We start from the raw sequence: 17452 nt of genomic DNA on the forward strand, positions 1-17452 counted from the left end.
TCATCAAAGCCTCTGGCCAGCTTGGGAAATGGAGGCTATTGCACCCCTTTTACAGAGAAAGAACAGGCTGAGAGTTTATGGGACTTGCCTAATGCCCCCAGACTGCAACTGTGTCATTCAAAGAGCATCTATCAAGTGCCTTCTGTAGGCAATCAGTGTGGTGTGCTGGGGGATGGGGCTGAGGTCCTGTCCCTGATAGAAACCTGGGTCAACTCTGGCTCCACCTTCAGTTGTGCCACCTTGGACAGGACACTTAACCTCTCTGAGTTTTAGCACTCTCTTTTGGACTATGAGGGTGATGATAACCTCATAGCATTGCTGTGACTCTGAGATAACACTTATAAAGTACCTGACTCATGGTAGGCACCAAGAAATGCTTGCCTTTCTTTCCTTTTTAAAAATGGCACTGTGCTCTGTCTCAGTAGTAAAGGACTTTCTCTCTCTCACCTCAACTTCTCCAACTGTAAAATGGGGGTGTGGGCCCAACAATCTCTTCCACAAAACCCTCTGTGGTCTATGCTCACTTCTTGGAAATATGCTCTCCCTTCTCTTTCCATTTCTGGAAGGAAACTGGCAAGTCCCAAATTATCTTTAAAAGGGGAAGTGACATTTATCTTCATTTCAAGGTAGAGGCAGCTGAGATCCAGAGAATTCAAGTGGCTGTCTTGAGTTCTGTAAAGGGGGATCTAGCTGCCCCTAGGACAGGGCCACTTCCTTAGGCCACTTCCCTCTGCTTATTTATTAAAGCAATTCCCACCAGCCCAGCCTGGTCCTCTAGACTTGGCTTCCTGAAGTCAGTGTCCACACATCTCCCACACTGCTCCTCTGCTCTCAGCTAGCTAGACCAATAGTCCAACCAATGAAGGCATGCTGCCACCCCACCCAAAGTCCCACAGCCATGACAGCATGGGCAAACGGCTGCCAGTGTACTCACAATGTTGCCTATCTGAAACATGGTTTCGAAGATGGGGCTCATGCCGTGGTGCTCCATGGCCATGAAGAGGGTGTTTACCACAATGCACAAGGTGATGGTGAGCTCCGCAAAAGGGTCCGTCACAATCCTAAAGAGAAGCGTCTTGAGCTTCACCCACGAGAGGCAGCACTCCCAGATCAGATACTTCTGAGCCAAGCCGGTCAAGAAGGGTGGGCACCTCTGTTCAGACTCCTCGAGTTCTGCATCACAGGTGTAGTCAGTGACAGGTGTCAGCCATGTGCCACCTCAGACCCCCTCCCCAGAGACCTCCCCTAGACCTTGTCGTTACTAGTAAGCACCACCTCCACTGTCCTCTTGAAGTTCCTTCAGTTCAGCAACTCCAATCCAGTCTTTGTCCCCATCCAGTTGTCCAAACCACGGACCCTACCCTTTTTAACTGCTCATCACCTATGTCATGTCCTTACTTCTCAACTTCCCCAGCTTCGAGTTCATGTCCATTCCTCTGTCTATTTCTTTGCAGACACCCTCAATTCCTTTGCCCCCTCCCCCTCCATTGTACTTGCCTGGCAGAACCCCCACCCTTAATATACCCAATGTGCAGACTACTTCTGCACCCTCATCCGACCGGCTGGACCTGGTTGGAAAAAGTACACATCCATGCTGACCGGCCCCACTAGCGATTCATGAGTCACCACTCGTCAGTGCCCAGGAATCCTGCCATGTTTCTCTATTTCAGTCCACTCCTTCAGTCCTCCAGACTACTCTTTCTCATTTCCCCCTCTCTCCTCCAACCTCCGTCTCCCCCTCTCCACTTCTCTCTGACACTACAAAGCAGCACAGGGAGCAGTGTTGAGTGCAGAATCTTCCAGGGAAGCCACTGGGGCGGGAAGCAGCCTGTCTGTGAGGCAGCACAGGAACACGCAGCCTCGTAAACAACCTTAACATTGCTGCTCTTGGTTGTCTTGGAGATACAGAGGCTAAAAGAAGCATGCACTTGCTAGCTTGCAACATGGTTATGGTTGCAAAAGAATCTTCTACAAAAAGCTAATCCAGAAAAAACTTGCCTTCTTTTCTTCTCTTACAACTAAAGAGGTGTCTCTTCTCCTATTAACAGCCAACGTCTCCACTTGCACATCCTCTTCTGCCAGCCACTTCAGGATACTATTGAATGTTCCCTTTCTTTCCTCTATCTTCAGCCTTTCCCATTCTCACAGATCCTCCTCAAAAGCATGTAAATATGCTTTTAAAAAAGTCACACAAGAAAACCAAAAAATATCTTCCTTTAATTCGACTTACACCCTAGTGTCACTTTATTACCTCCTCCTTTTCCCAGGCAAACTTCTTGAAAAAGTTGTCTATATGCAGTATCTCCATGTCTTCACCTCTCACTTATTTTTCAACCCCTTCCAATGTGGCCTCTGCCTACTCCACGAATTTGTGCTCCACAAATCCTCTCTTGCTCAATCACCAGAGATATCCATGTGACTAAAGCTCCTGCACCCTTTTCAGACTTGATCTTACTTTATCTTTCTATAGCATTGCTTCTTTTGACCTTTCTGTTCTTTCTGGAAGAATTTAGACCCTTTCTCTGCATTGTACTCTTCTGAGTCTTCTCTGATTTCCAGGCATTCCTTCCCAACTTCCTTTGCTGGCTCCATCTCTTCTGCTCAATCATTCATTATCGTAGTTTCCTAGAAAATTGTCCCAGGCCTTCTTCTCTCCTTACTTGATTTCCTCTTTGTTATTTATCTATTAATACTTGCACCATTCCAACATCACCATCTATATTCAAACTGCTGTCAAATATGTATCTCTAGATTACCCTTGTCTTCTAATTTCTAGTCCCATTTATCATAAAGCCAACTTTCTGCTAGACATCCCTACCTGGATGTCTTAAGGGTGCCTGAAACCCAGTATGTCCCAGACTCAACTCATAATCTTCTCCTCTCGTCTTTTCCCAGTGAATCCCCCTCTCCTCCTAACGTGTCCCCTTTATGTCACTGCACCAGCATCCTTTCAGTTGCTTATACGGGAACCATGTGAACCACCAAGTTCTGAAACTTATGCCCCTTAGACAGCTCTCAAAGCCTTCCATTTCCCATCATCCCTACTGCCACCACTCAGTTCAGGTACTGCGTCTTTTGTCTGGTTTCCTCCCAACTGGTTCCCCTGCCAACACTCTCACCCTCTTAATTCCATTCTCTACACATATTCAGCATAACCTTTATAAAATGCAAATGTTGCTCCCTTGCCTCCAATCCTTCAGTGGCCCCTCACTGCTCCTAGGATGAAGTCCAAAATCCTTGTTATGATCTAGGCAGTTCTGTGGGTCTGGCTCCGGTCCATCTCTCTGGGCTTATTTTAAGCCCCTCTCCCCCTTGCTCTCTATGCTCCAGCTACATCGGGCTTTTTCATTTCTTCAAGTATTATGCTCTCTTCTGCTTCAGGTATTTTGTTGTCCTTTCTGTCTGGAATACGTCCCTAACCCAGGCTACACTTACCGTATTTCCCTTAGCATCCGCACTCTCCTTCAAGACACTCAGCACCCCAGCAATAACTTTTTTCTATGTCCTTCTCTCACAGTCAGCATCGGGGCAGAGGCTGGATTGTGCTGACTGTGGTGCTCCTGCTGCTTATTCTGCTTTTGACGACTGTCAAGTCTTAGCTTGCATGCTAAGCATAAAGTACCTACGTGCCCTGCCTTCAGGGAATTACCAAGTTGTACTGGCTTGGGTCAAACTTTCTCAGGCACAATCACTTCCAAAGATATGGCTTTTATAAATCCTATCACAGCTCTGACAGCCGGAAGCATCTTTCCTATATTTCATGGGCATAGTAGATATAAATAATGTCCAAACAAATTACAGGTCATCTGCCCTATGCTCAAAAACCTTTGACGTTTTTGACCTAACCTAAGGTCACCTTTACCCAGATTCTCTTAAAAATGTCATTCTTTCTCCTGCCTTTCCCAGCCTCCTCTCAGAGTACCTTCCTTAAAGGAAAGTCTGTCCTACCTTAGGATATCTGACAATTCCTTATTCTCTTCCTGTTCATCAGTTCAGGTCTTTATAAATTAGTACCACTCCCCAGCCCACCCCCCCATCACCGTGGGTATCACACTCATTCACCATTCATTCAACAACTGTTTGTTGAGTACCAACTATGCGCTAGGCACTGCTCTTCTAGGAACTGAAGAGCCAGCTGTGAGCAAAACAGATACACCTTTGGGGAATTTACAACTTAGTGTCTATTTTAAAGAGGAGAAAACTGAGGCTCAGGGTGGTTGATGGAGCCCCAAGATTGCACCGCTTACCCAAAGTGGCAGAACCAGGACGCAAACCCAGGCAGTTGGGTTCCAGGGCTTGTTCTTAACCTATCCTCTGTTGTTTCTCATCCATCCAAGACCTTCTTTGTTCTTCTCTAAATTGGGACACACATTTTATTCATTCCTGCCTCATTTCTGCAAAATATTAGATTGGTGCAAAAGTACTTGCGGTTTTTGCAATTAGTTTCAACGTTTCAAACTGCAATTACTTTTGCACCAACCTAATACATCTGGCTGGAGCTCTCTCCCCCAGGTTCTCACAAGGCTGATGCCCTCACTTCGTTCAGATTTCTGGTTTCTTTAGAGAGAATGGCCTTCTACAACCACCTCCTCTAAAATAGCCCCTTCTGCAACCCCCTACTCACCATTTCCTTCCCTGCCTAATTTTCCCCTCCTACTTCTTATCACTACCTGAATATCTGTTTGTGTTTATCATCTGTATACCCTGGCTTCCAAGATGTAGATTCCATGACAACAGGCTTCTGTCTTCTTCCCCACCGAATCCCCAGCACCTGGAACAATGCCAGCCACATAGCAAGTGCTCAACAAATATTTGTTGATGAGTAAATACATTAAAAAAGAGGGAAGGAGGAAGCCTTCCTCCTTTCTGAGAGTCCTGGGGAGTAAATAAAAAAGCAAGCTGTTTGTATTTTAATGTTTGCTGTTTGATGACTAGTAGAAAAAAAAAACACAAAAAAAAACCAGAAAGAAAGAAAGAAAGAAAGAAAGAAAGAAACAAAGAAACAAAGAAAGAGAAAGAAAGAGAAAGAAAGGAAGAAAGGAAGAAAGAAAAATTCCCAGCAATCATCTGGCCAATAAAAAATCATGGGCATAGCAACGTGGTGAATTTTATGCAGCCGTGAAAAATGTTAGGTGTGCAGACACTATTACAATAAAAAGTGATTGTTAAATAATTATCAATGAGAAAAAAGATTATGAGAGTCTATATATACTGTTATCACTGGAATGTGCACACATTTCTCAAAAGACAAATTCAGGAATTCAAGAAATATACATTATGTGTTTTCCCCCCACATAACTGCATTCGATTTATACTTTAATTAGCCAACTTGAGGACTTTGTTTTGGTGAATTCAATGTCTGCTACTACTTCATTATCTGAAGCTGTATCTGAGTTCTGGGGCTTATGGTTGGTGGAGGGTTGAGATAGTCATTAATCTTTGCCAAGTGTATTTCATCTGAGTCATTGTAATTCCCATCTGGTCTCTGGTGGGAGAGCCTTGGAGATGATGCTCCCGCTTTGCCTCTCCAGATTCCCTATTTTAGGCTCCCACTCATTTCCTTCAATAGCCTTCAATGGGGTCGAGGTCATCATTCAGTTATTCTCCTGTCATGCTGGGGCCACAGGGCACTCTTCATGGCTCCCTCAGACCTTCTCTACACAGGAATATTACCGATCCATTCTACCCTACAATTTCTGTGCCATACTGGGCATGTGGGTCTCTCTCTAAAGCCTGCCACCTCTGGCTTCACCTAGAAAGTAAGGCACAGATTGGCTTTGTTTTCAAATCCCTCATTTAAAAAAAATTATTTTTTTCAGTTGCATTGGTGAGGATGTGGAAAAAAGGGAACTCTTATACACTGTTGGTGGGATTACACATTGGTACAGCCTCATTTTTTTTTCTTTTTTTGGTTTCTATTGTCCAGCCTGTGCAGTTAGGATTTAGCCCAGGGCTGGAAGGAGAGCACACAGGGGCCTTTCTTAGGAAAATACTTACATCCAAGCTCCCTTCTCCCTCCTCTAGCCCACAACATTTTATAGTGGTCTAAGGGAGATAAATAATTGGATATGACTAAGGCCATATTTTCCGTATCCTGAGGCAACATAAAAAGGCTGGATAAGAACACAGGCCTTGTACTCAGGGTGAGGAGGACGCAGCCACGGTCTTTAGGAACTTGAGGGTCAGGTGGCCATGACCCAGTGCTGTTCCCTGGCTTGCTGTAAGCAACCGGAACTTACACACATCCCTGGGGAGACTACATAGATTCCCACTCGATTGATGAAACCCTGAGTCAACAAGAATTTAGTCAAATGGACTGATGAAGTTATTTAAATTATCTTCCAATGCTCAGCATAGTGAGGCTTGAGACATAAGTTATAACCATAAAAGTTACAGCCAGGAAAACGGCAGGATAATTTTGCCATGTTTGAAAATTAAAGATTGTTAACTATCTCGCATACCTGAGCGGTAGCTTTACATTCTCTGGTGCCCGCCGGATCGCTTTTTAAAATCTAGTTTTAAAGCAGTTGTTAATTTGAACAACTTTGAGATGGACCCAGACATGTCATTTATTGTTTTTGAGAAATTATCCACATTAAGAAAAACTCACATTGATTAAGGTCAAGGGGGCCAAATGCACACACACACAAAAGGGTATTTAGGATCCCAGGACACAGAGGTGGGGGCCCTTTGACGTGGGTTGGGGCATCACCACTGCTGCTCACCTGGGGACTCCTCACAGCTTGGTACCTGGAGCACTTACCCTCGAGGACGGAGGTGATGATACTGACAACACTCATTGCCCTTTGGGCTCGGAAAGGTTCATTCAGGTATTCTGCTGATAAGAAAGTCTTCTGTCCTGCATCCAATGCCTGCCGGGAGACAAACAGTCAGGACATGCCCCCAACCTGAAGTCTTCAGTGGCAAAGATAGGTCACTCAGCTTCTTATTGGTCAGTTTCTTGTGGTTGTGAGTTGCCCAGGGAAACTATGATCCTAGGCAGTTGTGCTTGGAGAAACTGGGCTGCTGCTTGAACCTGGGGTGAGAGCTCAGGAACGACAACCAGGACAGAGCTGGGGGGCAATGAGAGCCCAGGTTTGCAGCTAACAGAGTGACCTGGGCTCACCTGAGGCTATGCAAACCCCTGGACCTGGGCACCAGGGGCCTCAAGGGTCTCTGAGGTTTCTACCAAAGGGAGAAGAAACAGTGGGCTAGGACATCATTATGAGATGTCCTCTGGGTTGTGCGTCTGACATTTACACAGAATTCCTGCTCCACAGGAATTCTCGACTTTCTCAACTTCCCTTTTAATAGGCCTATTTCCCTCCCCAGCATACAACCCAGTTCTAATACCACACAATCTCTTTTCTTTCTGAGGTAACATTTGCGTGTCTTAAATGTCCAGCTGTTAGTTGTCTGACACAATCCTTTTGATGCTTCCTTCTTTCAGCCTTCCCTGGAAGTTCTGTCTGGGTTCTGAGCCAGGCTCCTAACTCTAGTCACACACATAACCTGCCCATGGGGAGTCCAAGGCCCACAGCATCTATTCAGCACTGCACAAACCATTAAGAGTCCACATTTAACAAGCATTTGAACACCTACCAGAGACAAAGGTCCTAGGCATATGGTAAGTGCTTAATAAACATAAAGTTTAGAAAGTTTCCAACCAAGAGGACTCAACAAAAGATACTAGCAGATATTGCTGTTATTCGTCAGACACATGCATATAAATGTAGGTACTTTATCATTACACGTAACTCTTCAACGATTTAGAAACCTTCTTACAAGGGGAGACACAGAGGCTTGAAGCATTTAAGGGACTTGCTAAAAGAGATGGTTGGTAAATGGCATGGCTGTGATTGAAACCCAGGTCCGCGTGACACAGAGGGCTTAAAGAGTTAATCTTGCACAAGCAAAATAATTGAACTAAAATGCATCAAGATTGGACTATCGAAGTGGCAATCTAGAGAACAATAACAAGGTATCCTGAATGAAGAATTTTCTAGAATGATAAAACCCTGCTGAGGGGGCCCTGAAGACTGACTTTAAGACTGTTGGGTGATTCTCTGTGGGTCCTGAGAGACCTACTCTCCCTTCTCTGCTCAGCTCTGTGCCTGGGGAGGGTGACTTGTACAAACTGTATCACAGTCACTCTCTGGTCTGCTCAGTTTGGTCGTTGGGAGGCACAGATAGGAGATCAGAGGCTAGAAGGAGAGAGGAGTCTGGTATCAACCACCTGGCTCTTCCCTGCTGGGCAGTGGCTGGGTTGGGACTGCAGTCCTCCACCTGAGATTACCAATTCTGTCAGGCCACCTCTCATACACAGAGGCAGCTCCTGCTAAATCCTGGTTCTGGTCCTTTCCTTCACCCCTGCAGGCAAGGCACATGCAGCTTCCCGCTGTGCTAGTCTCTAGGGGCCTCACTGCTCCTTCTTAGTTCTTGCAGCCCCGCCCACTCCTCTGTAAATACTCCACTAAACTCTCTCCACTTGACCATTGGAGTGGTTCATCTGTTTCTTCCTGACATCCAATCAGAGATGGAATTGAGGTAATTCTGTAAGACTTACCAAGTCAGTAGAGCCATACACTGGTCTGTTCACAAGTCTGTTTGCACACTGCTCTGTGCCTCTGGCTAGCCAGAGAGGGTAAATGAAAAACCCTGGCAGCATCATTACTGCACCTGGAAGGGGAGCTCCCATGAAGTCATGGCTCCCACCCCAGTGAGGAGCCGCTGGTTTGTCATTATACTCTGTGATTATTCTATTAATAAAGAGTGCTGGTCAGTTAGTCACTGTTGCCTAAGTTGTGCATTTTGGCAAGTTATTGCTTCTTTGAGTAAAACAAAGGACACTTTGCTTCTGCTAAGATCTGTCCAGGGTCCTCCCGGGACTTCTCTGGGTCCCATTTGCCAAGCCCAAGGTAGCTTGCACAGATTCACAGGCAGGAAGAGGAGAACCTTCAATTTTTCTCATACTCATCCAGAAAACAAGCATGCCTATCTCTAAAGCAGTGGTACTGAGTGGGGACAGAGAAACACTGGGGAAAAAAAAAAAAAAGAGATCAACTGGGAAATAATCTGTCTCATTGTACCACAAAGTAAACCAGAAAATCTGTTTGACCTCAGGTAAACCCAATCTCTCTCTCTGGGTTTCACCTTCCCTGTCTGTAAAATGGCAGCAGATGGGAGGTGTTAGGCAGAATAATAGCTAAAGGACCCTTCCAGGGGTGACATTCAGGGCTTCTTGGCTGAGCTATGGCTGGAGGGCAGCCCCATAGATTCTGGAACATTCACAAACTCACCGAGACTTCCATGACTCCAGGGCCAAGATCACCAGTGGGCACTGTGGGGTGTCCATCTTCTCCATGCCCTGAACCAGGGTTGGTGGGTTGAGGAAGTGGGCTCCTAGGGAGGGGGCGTGGCTGGCCAGCACCCCCACCCAGAAGCAGGGAGCCCCGACGGCTGTCGCGATCTCCAAGAAAGACTGCATCATCTATGACCCCATCAGGGAATGAACCGTCGCGGGCAGGGGCCCGGAAATGGAACACACTGCCATGGCTAGCCCGGCGTCTCCCAGAGGTGAGGCCTAGGAAAGACTAGACATTGCCCCAGAGGAGCAGGAAAGAAGGAGGCGGGAAGCTGGTTTTGTAGGCAAATCCAGAGTTCAGCACTGCCCTCTACTCACTCCCATTTCCTTGACCTTATTCTCATGACCTCCCAGCAGCAAATTAAAGATACAGATCTAAGGGGTATTCTTGGTAAACATGGGGAGAGAAGAAGGAAAAAGAATATTCTTGACACAGCCTGAGAAAAAGCCAGGAGGGATGAGATTATAGGATGCTTGTGATCAGCAAATAGGTCATGATGGCCAAGGACATGTCAGAGGACCTCCTTGGGGCTCACTCGGTTGGGTCAGCTGTTTGCCAGCCTTTGACCATCAGGCTGCTCCACAGGCAAACTTGTGACCTAAGGAGACTATTCCGCTCACCATCCAGTTCCGGAACAGGCTTGGTAAATGGTTGTTGAATGAATGAGTGCACTTTATTGTCTGAAAATTAGGTTCTACAATTCATTAGATTCAGCCTACAGGGGTGTGAGTGTTTGTGCTGTGAAGGAGACAAGGGCTTTGTAATGTAATGAGGTTGCAGGATCCCTTGAGGCAAACTTTGAACAGTCAACAATGGGGAGATTGAAGGGAGAGTTACAGCCTAATTTCCTGGAAGAATAATGCCATTCCTCCAAATCAATAAACATTTCTCATCAAAATTTTCCTGTGTGGCACCAGTTGCCAGAGAAAAGGAGCTAATTCATAAGCCCAGAGCTCCTGGAGAGTCAATATGCTGGGTTGGCCACTGCCCATGACCACTGTGGAAACCTGACCATAACAAGTAATCAATTCTGTCCATAGGGTCATATAAAGGATTTCTAAAATCTGAACATTAGCTTTTTACCAAATTCTGATCATATTGCTGTAAATTTCCCCCTCCCTTAATTCCGTTTGTTTATTAAACTACTAAAGTTGGACCATCTTGTCAGTTAGAGTCTTCCATACTTATCCTCCTATCATACAGAACTAACGTTTTCTTTTTTGATAATCTGGAGCCCAATCCTGTTCAGCAACCATCATTGCAATCCTGGTATTATAAACAGAGCACTCTTTGCACAGAATATATGTCCAAGGACTATGGAACTCATTAAAATCCACAAATCCTTCCCACTTTTGAAGCAAAGGAACAGAGTCAGAAAATCCTTATTAAATATGGGATGAGTGAATTATTTGCACTTGGGCACTAAGCTAACCAATAAAGACACTTGGAAGAAAAATTTGGCCCCATATTTGACAAGTAGTGCCTTCTTGGTCATTAGTATTTTAGAATTCACCTATGGTAGGCAATGGTTTCTGAATCTAAGTATTGGACTTACATTAAAATGCATCATATAAGCAGGCCAGCTGGCTTCTTGTATGTTCCCTGAAACCCCTGCTGTGTCTCTCCTAGCTGCTATACTCAACCATTCTGTCATTTCTATTGGTCAAAAATGGCTTTCTATAAAGACTGCCAGTTGTCTACTTGCCACATCAGTACATCTGGGAAAAGAGGAAGGGAATGCCTTCTTGAATAAACTTTAATCAGTTAGTATTCAAGAACTACCCAAATGGTGCCTTCCTGTCTTTGCACATATATGCTCTTCTTTCTGCCTGGAAAATAGTCCTCCCCGAACCCTCCCAGTCCTCAATTACTGGAGGAATCCCTACTCACTATTTACTATTCAATTATCCCCTCATCTGTGAAGTTTTTCCTAATGCGCCTCCATCCCCATAAGCGTCACATTTCCTCTTCTGTTCTCCAAACACCATGTAGGTGTCCCTAATATAGTATTTAACACGTAGCTGTTTTTATATTTGTCTCTTCCATCCGAATAGAAGTCCTTGGGATAGGGACCATGTTTCAGTCATCTCTTTATACAAAGCATCTAGTATTATTGAATTAACAAGACAAAATTCTTCTTTTTTCCCTTTGAAGGTGAGCCTAGCTGAAGAGACAAGCACACATGCCAAACAATTATTGGACATCCAGGTGCTAATCTATGTGGGGCTGACTAAATTGGGAAATTAAAGCTCAATTCAGAGTGTCATTGACATTTCCATGGAAGCTGTGATTCATTCTGTTTTATGATTGTCAAAGCCCTAGTCAAATCCCCTTTGAAATATCTTCTGAACTGTGCCCTGTGCATGCCAGGTGCTGTTCAAAAGAGGCAGAGCAAGGAAGGGAAGGGCACAAGCTCTGATAAATGCTGCAGTGTGGGTGTTACTTATATGCACACATAAGTTTGAAGGTTGTAGAGATGGTATTCCACAAAGTAGAACATCCTTCAGATGAGCACAGGAAAAGAGATTGAGAAGAAACCGAGGGTCAGAAAGCCTGTAAAATATCCATGCTTATTCCCTTTCCCATACTATCTTTGTGGGAACTGTTCTCCCACAAAAGGGTCAATATCTCTCAGGCCTGTGGAAGGGGCATATGTGGGGTACACAGGATTTCCAAGAAAGAGGGAGGTTGTGGAAGGAGACTTGGTTAGCTTTGGGAATCTTGGAGTGGGTGTAAGAGGTTACGATGGGGGTGGTGGAATTGCTCCAGGATCTGAACTGAGGTACCAAAGTTATTCCTGGACTGGACTGTATCACGGAGCTGGGTGTTGGGATCTTCTGTGCCAACAATAGGTGGGACTTTGAGCTGCAGGGGCTGAGGCATGAGGTAAGAAAGAAGCTTATAAATGATTTCAGTACCATGGACAAGAACCTCCCTTCGCAGCTCCAGAATTGCCAATCAGTGTATCAGAAGGAAGCTGACCCTTGATGTCCACAGCTCCACAGACACCTCAAAGTTTTCATGTCCAATATGAGTTCACCACCTTCCCTACAAACCTGGTTTCTTCCTCCAATGCTCCTGTCTTAGAATCACCACCCACCTAATTTCCCAATCTTGAAACCTAATAGCCATTTTGGATTCTTTTCCTTTTTCCACATTCCACAGTCCCAGTCTTTTCGGATCCCACCCCTACCCATAAAAGTCTTTATAATCCACCCCTTTCCCCCATCTCTAATGCCTCTATCCTAATCTAGGCCACCATTTTGGGAACATTACTAAAGCATCCTCCTAATCTCTGTGCCTCCAGCTATCTCCCTGTTACAAACCTCTTTCCACTTCAACCTACTGTCTGTGACAGCTGCAAAGGCAGGTAATGCTTAGAGCACAAACCTGAGCCCCTTACCATCCTGCGTTGATTGTAAGGCTCAGATTGGTGGGATTTGCTGTCGTCTGTGGAACCCTCTGACACGTTTGGCTTCATTCTGTTCCTTCTCTCATTGGCATTTGTGGATGCTAAAGGTGATCCAGGGTGGGAATGGAGCGAGGCTGTGTCGATCCCCAGCGCTGCCAGCACCTGAGAAGAGAGAACAGCAGCTGCAGCCAGCAGTATCTGGTTGAGCTTAGTATAAATGTGTCCCCCAGCCTCACAGTAGAGCTAACTCTGTGGTACAAGTCATGCCCTCAGAGCTCCCATGGGATCGGGCTGAGGGTAGTCTCAGCGGAGGCCACCTTTCTTATTGAACTCTTCCCCTTTCATCCTGCTTCCTTCATTCTCCTTCTTGAGAGCACCCTTCAGTAAATCACTTGCCTTACATTTGCACTCATGCTCTTTTTTGAGAAAAACTGACGTATGATGGCTCTTCAAGTAAGATGACTCTTCCTCAAGTTCCCAAGAATGACAGCCTTACCCTAAGTGGCTGTTCTAGACCCGTACCCAGTAATACACAGCCTGTAACAGGCTTCACAAAGCTTCCACCTCTCACAGACCTCCTGCTCCTTCCGGAGCATTTCAAGGGCCTCCTGGAACTTCTTTTCCTTGGCTGCAATTTCATCAATGGTTGCCTGGTTCTGTTCTTCATATGCCATGGTGACCACAGCCAAGATCAAATTGACCAGGTAGAAAGACCCCAGGAAGATGACGAGCACGAAAAAGACCATGTAGATTTTCCCCGAAGCCCTCAGGGTCTGCAGATTCAAGAGAAAGAAGAGAGACATATTTTCCGAGTACATGGGCCCCTGTTGTTGTCAGGTGCCTCCAGGAAAAATGTAGCCATGTTGGAGCTGACCCCTCAGCCTTCACCCAAGTCTGTCTGGGGACATGCAGATCAATACCTGCTGGTAGAGTCGTTCCCAGGAATCCTGTGTCATGAGGCGGAACATTGAGAGGAAAGCCCAAGCAAAGGAATCAAAGCTGGTGTAGTTAAAATCCGGGTTGTCAGACGTTTTCATGCAGAAATAACCTTTAGGGCAGTGGCTGCAGCAAGAACACAGAAGGTCATCATCAATTGTGCAGGCCTCTCTTATTAGGAGCAAGGCAGCCTTGGGCTGCAGGAAGATTGGAGTTCAAGGCCTGGCCTTCCTCTCATGAGCTGGATTAACTTGGACATTTAGTCTCTTTAGGTCTCAGTTTCTATTGCCTATTAAATGGGGATGATAATACTATCACTTCAGAATTTCATGCAGAAGGGAGTGGCCTGGGAAGGCCAGCTGACCACCCACAGCTGAGGAGGCAGAATCAGTATCAATTATGTGGACTTCAAACCTGAGCCAGTTGTCATCACCTGCAGAGCTATCAGAGGAGGACTCACATTAGCAAGGTTCACTAACCAATTATATATAACAATGAAAGCAACATTTTTCTCTTACTGAACACATATTGTGTGCTTCTCTTTCTCTCTCCTAAGTGCTTTACAAATGCTATAATTTGTCTTCACCATCCTTCTCTCTCTCTCTTTTTTTTTTTATAGATGTGGAAGCTGGGATTCAGGGAGAATAAGTCAGTTCCTAAAACCATGCAGATGCCAACGTATTTATTTAAAAGGAAAAATATAACTGTCAAGTAGCCTTTGAAGACTATGAAGGAAGGCCAAATTGAAGAGGACTATTTTGTGAGCACTGGGGTGGGCTCTCTCTCTTAGGAGAGCACTCTCACTCATAATAAAGAGGTAAGTTGAGGTCAGGAAATACCTCTAAGTTCGGAGCAGGTGAGGTGCTCTCATCCATCCCAGTGGGATGGGCCTGCTCCAGGAAACAGTAATGCTGTGTTTGTATTTAGGACTCGACTACTCCAGAATCCCTCCGTCAACACAGTTCTCTTGGGCTCTCCTTATTCCAGACGTCCACGTGAGCACTCAATCCCAGGACCCATACGATTGATTAGAATCCTGCCAACTTGATTACAATCAATCCCAATTCTATATCCAACCTCACATTTAAAAATAGACTCACATTTAAAAATAGCCTCTTGGTTTGCTCTCCCAAGGAGCTAGTCAACCCATCACCTGTAGGTGTGCTAGTGTGCTCTGAGGGCAGCCTTATTTCTATGTCTTCTCTAGAACCCCAGTGTAGCTGCTACACATCACCAGCTAACTGCTCTGGGAATGACATGAGACCATGGTGCAAAGCCTCTTGTGTGATGCCTTTAGCATGGGAAATATGATATGTAAAATGCAAGTTGAAACTCCTGCTGTTTTTAACCTGAAGCTTCCAAAGGAATGGACTGGAATACTGTATGTGAAAGAATGCTGAAAATGAAGTACTTCCCAGGACTCGTTCTCCACTGCAAGACACCAGGCTTTCCTGTTGCAATGCCACTGGTCAGTGTGGACCTTTGCTCAGGGCTCTGCTTCTCCATGGCCGAGTACAGGCACCGTTTGGTTTTCACAGCATGCCTTTCAGGGCTCACTCTGCCCATTGTCCTGAGCTGGCCTCTATTTGCCAGCCCAGCTCTATCCACTCCTTCACCACCTGACCAGGACCTGCTCAGAAGGAGGTCTGGTCTCCATGGATCGACCCCACAACTTCACCACAGACAGTGCTTGGGCTACTCTGGAGCCATTGCCATGAGAAATGCCATTATCCAGACAGGAAAAGGACATAAAAAGGGTCCTCCGTTTAAATTTAAGTCAAAAGCAAATGAAAGCTGACATTGGAACAATCCTCTCCCTAAGCCAAAGAACCAAAGGCCAAGGGCAATTGTGAAAAAGGCCAAGGAGCCTATGTTAATCAAATTCTCCTGTTTGCCCCCACCCTTCGGCTTTATCTGAGATTGTTTTCCTAGTGAGATGGTTAAGGCAGAGCTCCATACAGGTCCCACCCAATTCCACTTGGGCAATATAGGGTTGTCAGCTACTCAGGGAATGGGATTGTAAGGGCTCTGATCTTCTAGGCCTCCACCCATGGAGATGGGAAAGGCAAGCCTTTCTTATCTGTTGCCTGAACCCTTTCTGCTTACATCTGCTCCAGTCATCAAAGCAGCAGGCAGACCTGAGGCATCCCCTATCTCTTTGTTTAGTCTCACATTCTGTTCTGCCATCTGGAATGGCCTCCATCCAAACCATCTCTTGTTGGCCTAGCCTTGAGACATCCTGTCTGCCCTTCAACTCTCACCTGAACTACTACCTCCAGGAAACCTTCCAGAACCTCCCCTGCCTTGCACCATCACTTTGCTGTGTTTCCCCAGCCCCTGGAGCCTCCAGCATAGCACTGGTTCTTCACAGTGTAGCATCTTCATGTATATGAATCAGAGCTCACAAACTGGCAGCTTGCAGGCTGAATTTGGCTTACAGAAATATTTTGTTTGGCCTACAATATATAGACAATGTTTGGAATTGGTAGCCAATGTTTATAGCTGGGAGATTTCACATAAAAATCTAAATTTCCCATCTCTCTTTTAAAAGTTGAAAGAGCTAGAAGCAGTGGACCCACATTTTCACTCAGCAACCAAAAGCTGGACTGAACAGTGGCTGTCCCCTTTAAATGGGGCATGAACTCTCATTGCCGTGGTTCCCACACAGCCCATTCCTCTCATTTGTTATGTGTCTGGTCTCTGCAAGAATCTGAAATTGCAAAGTCGGATGCATGTGCTTCTTCCTCCGTTACATGAGGATAATAAAACCTATTGACCGAATTGTAGTGATTAAATGTGGAGCATTTGACAAAAAACATATTTAATAAATGTTCGTTCTTTGCTGGGATAGACTGTTTGCAAAAAATGGCCACAATTTTTCCTCTCCCTGTATCCACACTCCTTGGCAATATGATGTTGCAGCTTCTCCCATCAAGAGGTAGAGTCTATTTCTCCACCCCTTGGATTTAGACTGGGCTGTGACTTGCTTTGGTCAATAGAATGCAGTAGAAGTAACATTGTGCCAGTTCTAAACCTAAGCCTCAAGAGAACTTGCACACTTCCACTCTTTCTCTTGAAACCCTGCCTCTGCCATGAGAACAACTCCAGGTTGGTGTGATGGGGGATGAGAGACCACATGGAGCAGAAAAAGTCACCCCAGCTGAGGCTATCATAGATCAGCTGGCCTCCAGCTAATCTGTCCACCATCTACAGATGCAGGAATGAGCCGAGTCAATGCTAGAATACCAGGCTGATCTCAGCCCAATATGCTGATGCACAGAATTCTGAGTAAATGAATGGCTGGTATTTTAAGCAACAAAATCTGGGGCTGTTTGTTACACAGCAAAAGCTAACTCATACACTCCCTCCCCGTGAGCCTGGGATGGCAGAGGCCATGACTTACTCATTTCTACATCTTCCTCAGGACCTGCAACCCAGTCTCTGCCCAGAAAATGCTGATGACAAGAAGGAAAAATGACTACTGGGCATTGGTGTTATGTCATGGGTTTGACACTCACCCTGCATCAGATCCATTGCCACACAGTAAGGGATCAGAAGTACCTGTCTTATTGATGTAGAAGTCTGCAAAAGAAAGGAAGAAATGAGAGATTTGCATGTGGTTCTGAACCCTAAAACTGAAGAGTTGGGTGGTAAAGACAGCACCATTTAAGTCTTCTACCTGAACAAGGTGAGTTCTCTTGGCTATGTGCACTCAGTGGGCATGCTGGGACACTTAGAA

The 17452-nt window shown here is 45.5% G+C and overlaps 1 protein-coding gene across 1 annotated transcript in view; it reads right to left on the bottom strand.

The window, feature by feature from the left end:
* SCN10A (sodium voltage-gated channel alpha subunit 10) overlaps positions 1-17452 on the bottom strand; it is a gene marked incomplete at both ends in the record, with an annotated part of 76180 nt that overhangs the window by 37797 nt on the left and 20931 nt on the right. Inside the window, 7 exons of the mRNA XM_081072928.1 lie at positions 935-1173; positions 6764-6872; positions 9300-9593; positions 12769-12939; positions 13353-13550; positions 13698-13839; positions 17232-17295. Coding sequence (XP_080929054.1) covers positions 935-1173; positions 6764-6872; positions 9300-9593; positions 12769-12939; positions 13353-13550; positions 13698-13839; positions 17232-17295 — 1217 coding nt within the window. The remainder of the gene's footprint in view (positions 1-934; positions 1174-6763; positions 6873-9299; positions 9594-12768; positions 12940-13352; positions 13551-13697; positions 13840-17231; positions 17296-17452) is intronic.

Source organism: Rhinolophus hipposideros (assembly GCF_964194185.1).
Source record: "Rhinolophus hipposideros genome assembly, chromosome: 14".
NCBI lineage: Eukaryota > Metazoa > Chordata > Mammalia > Chiroptera > Rhinolophidae > Rhinolophus > Rhinolophus hipposideros.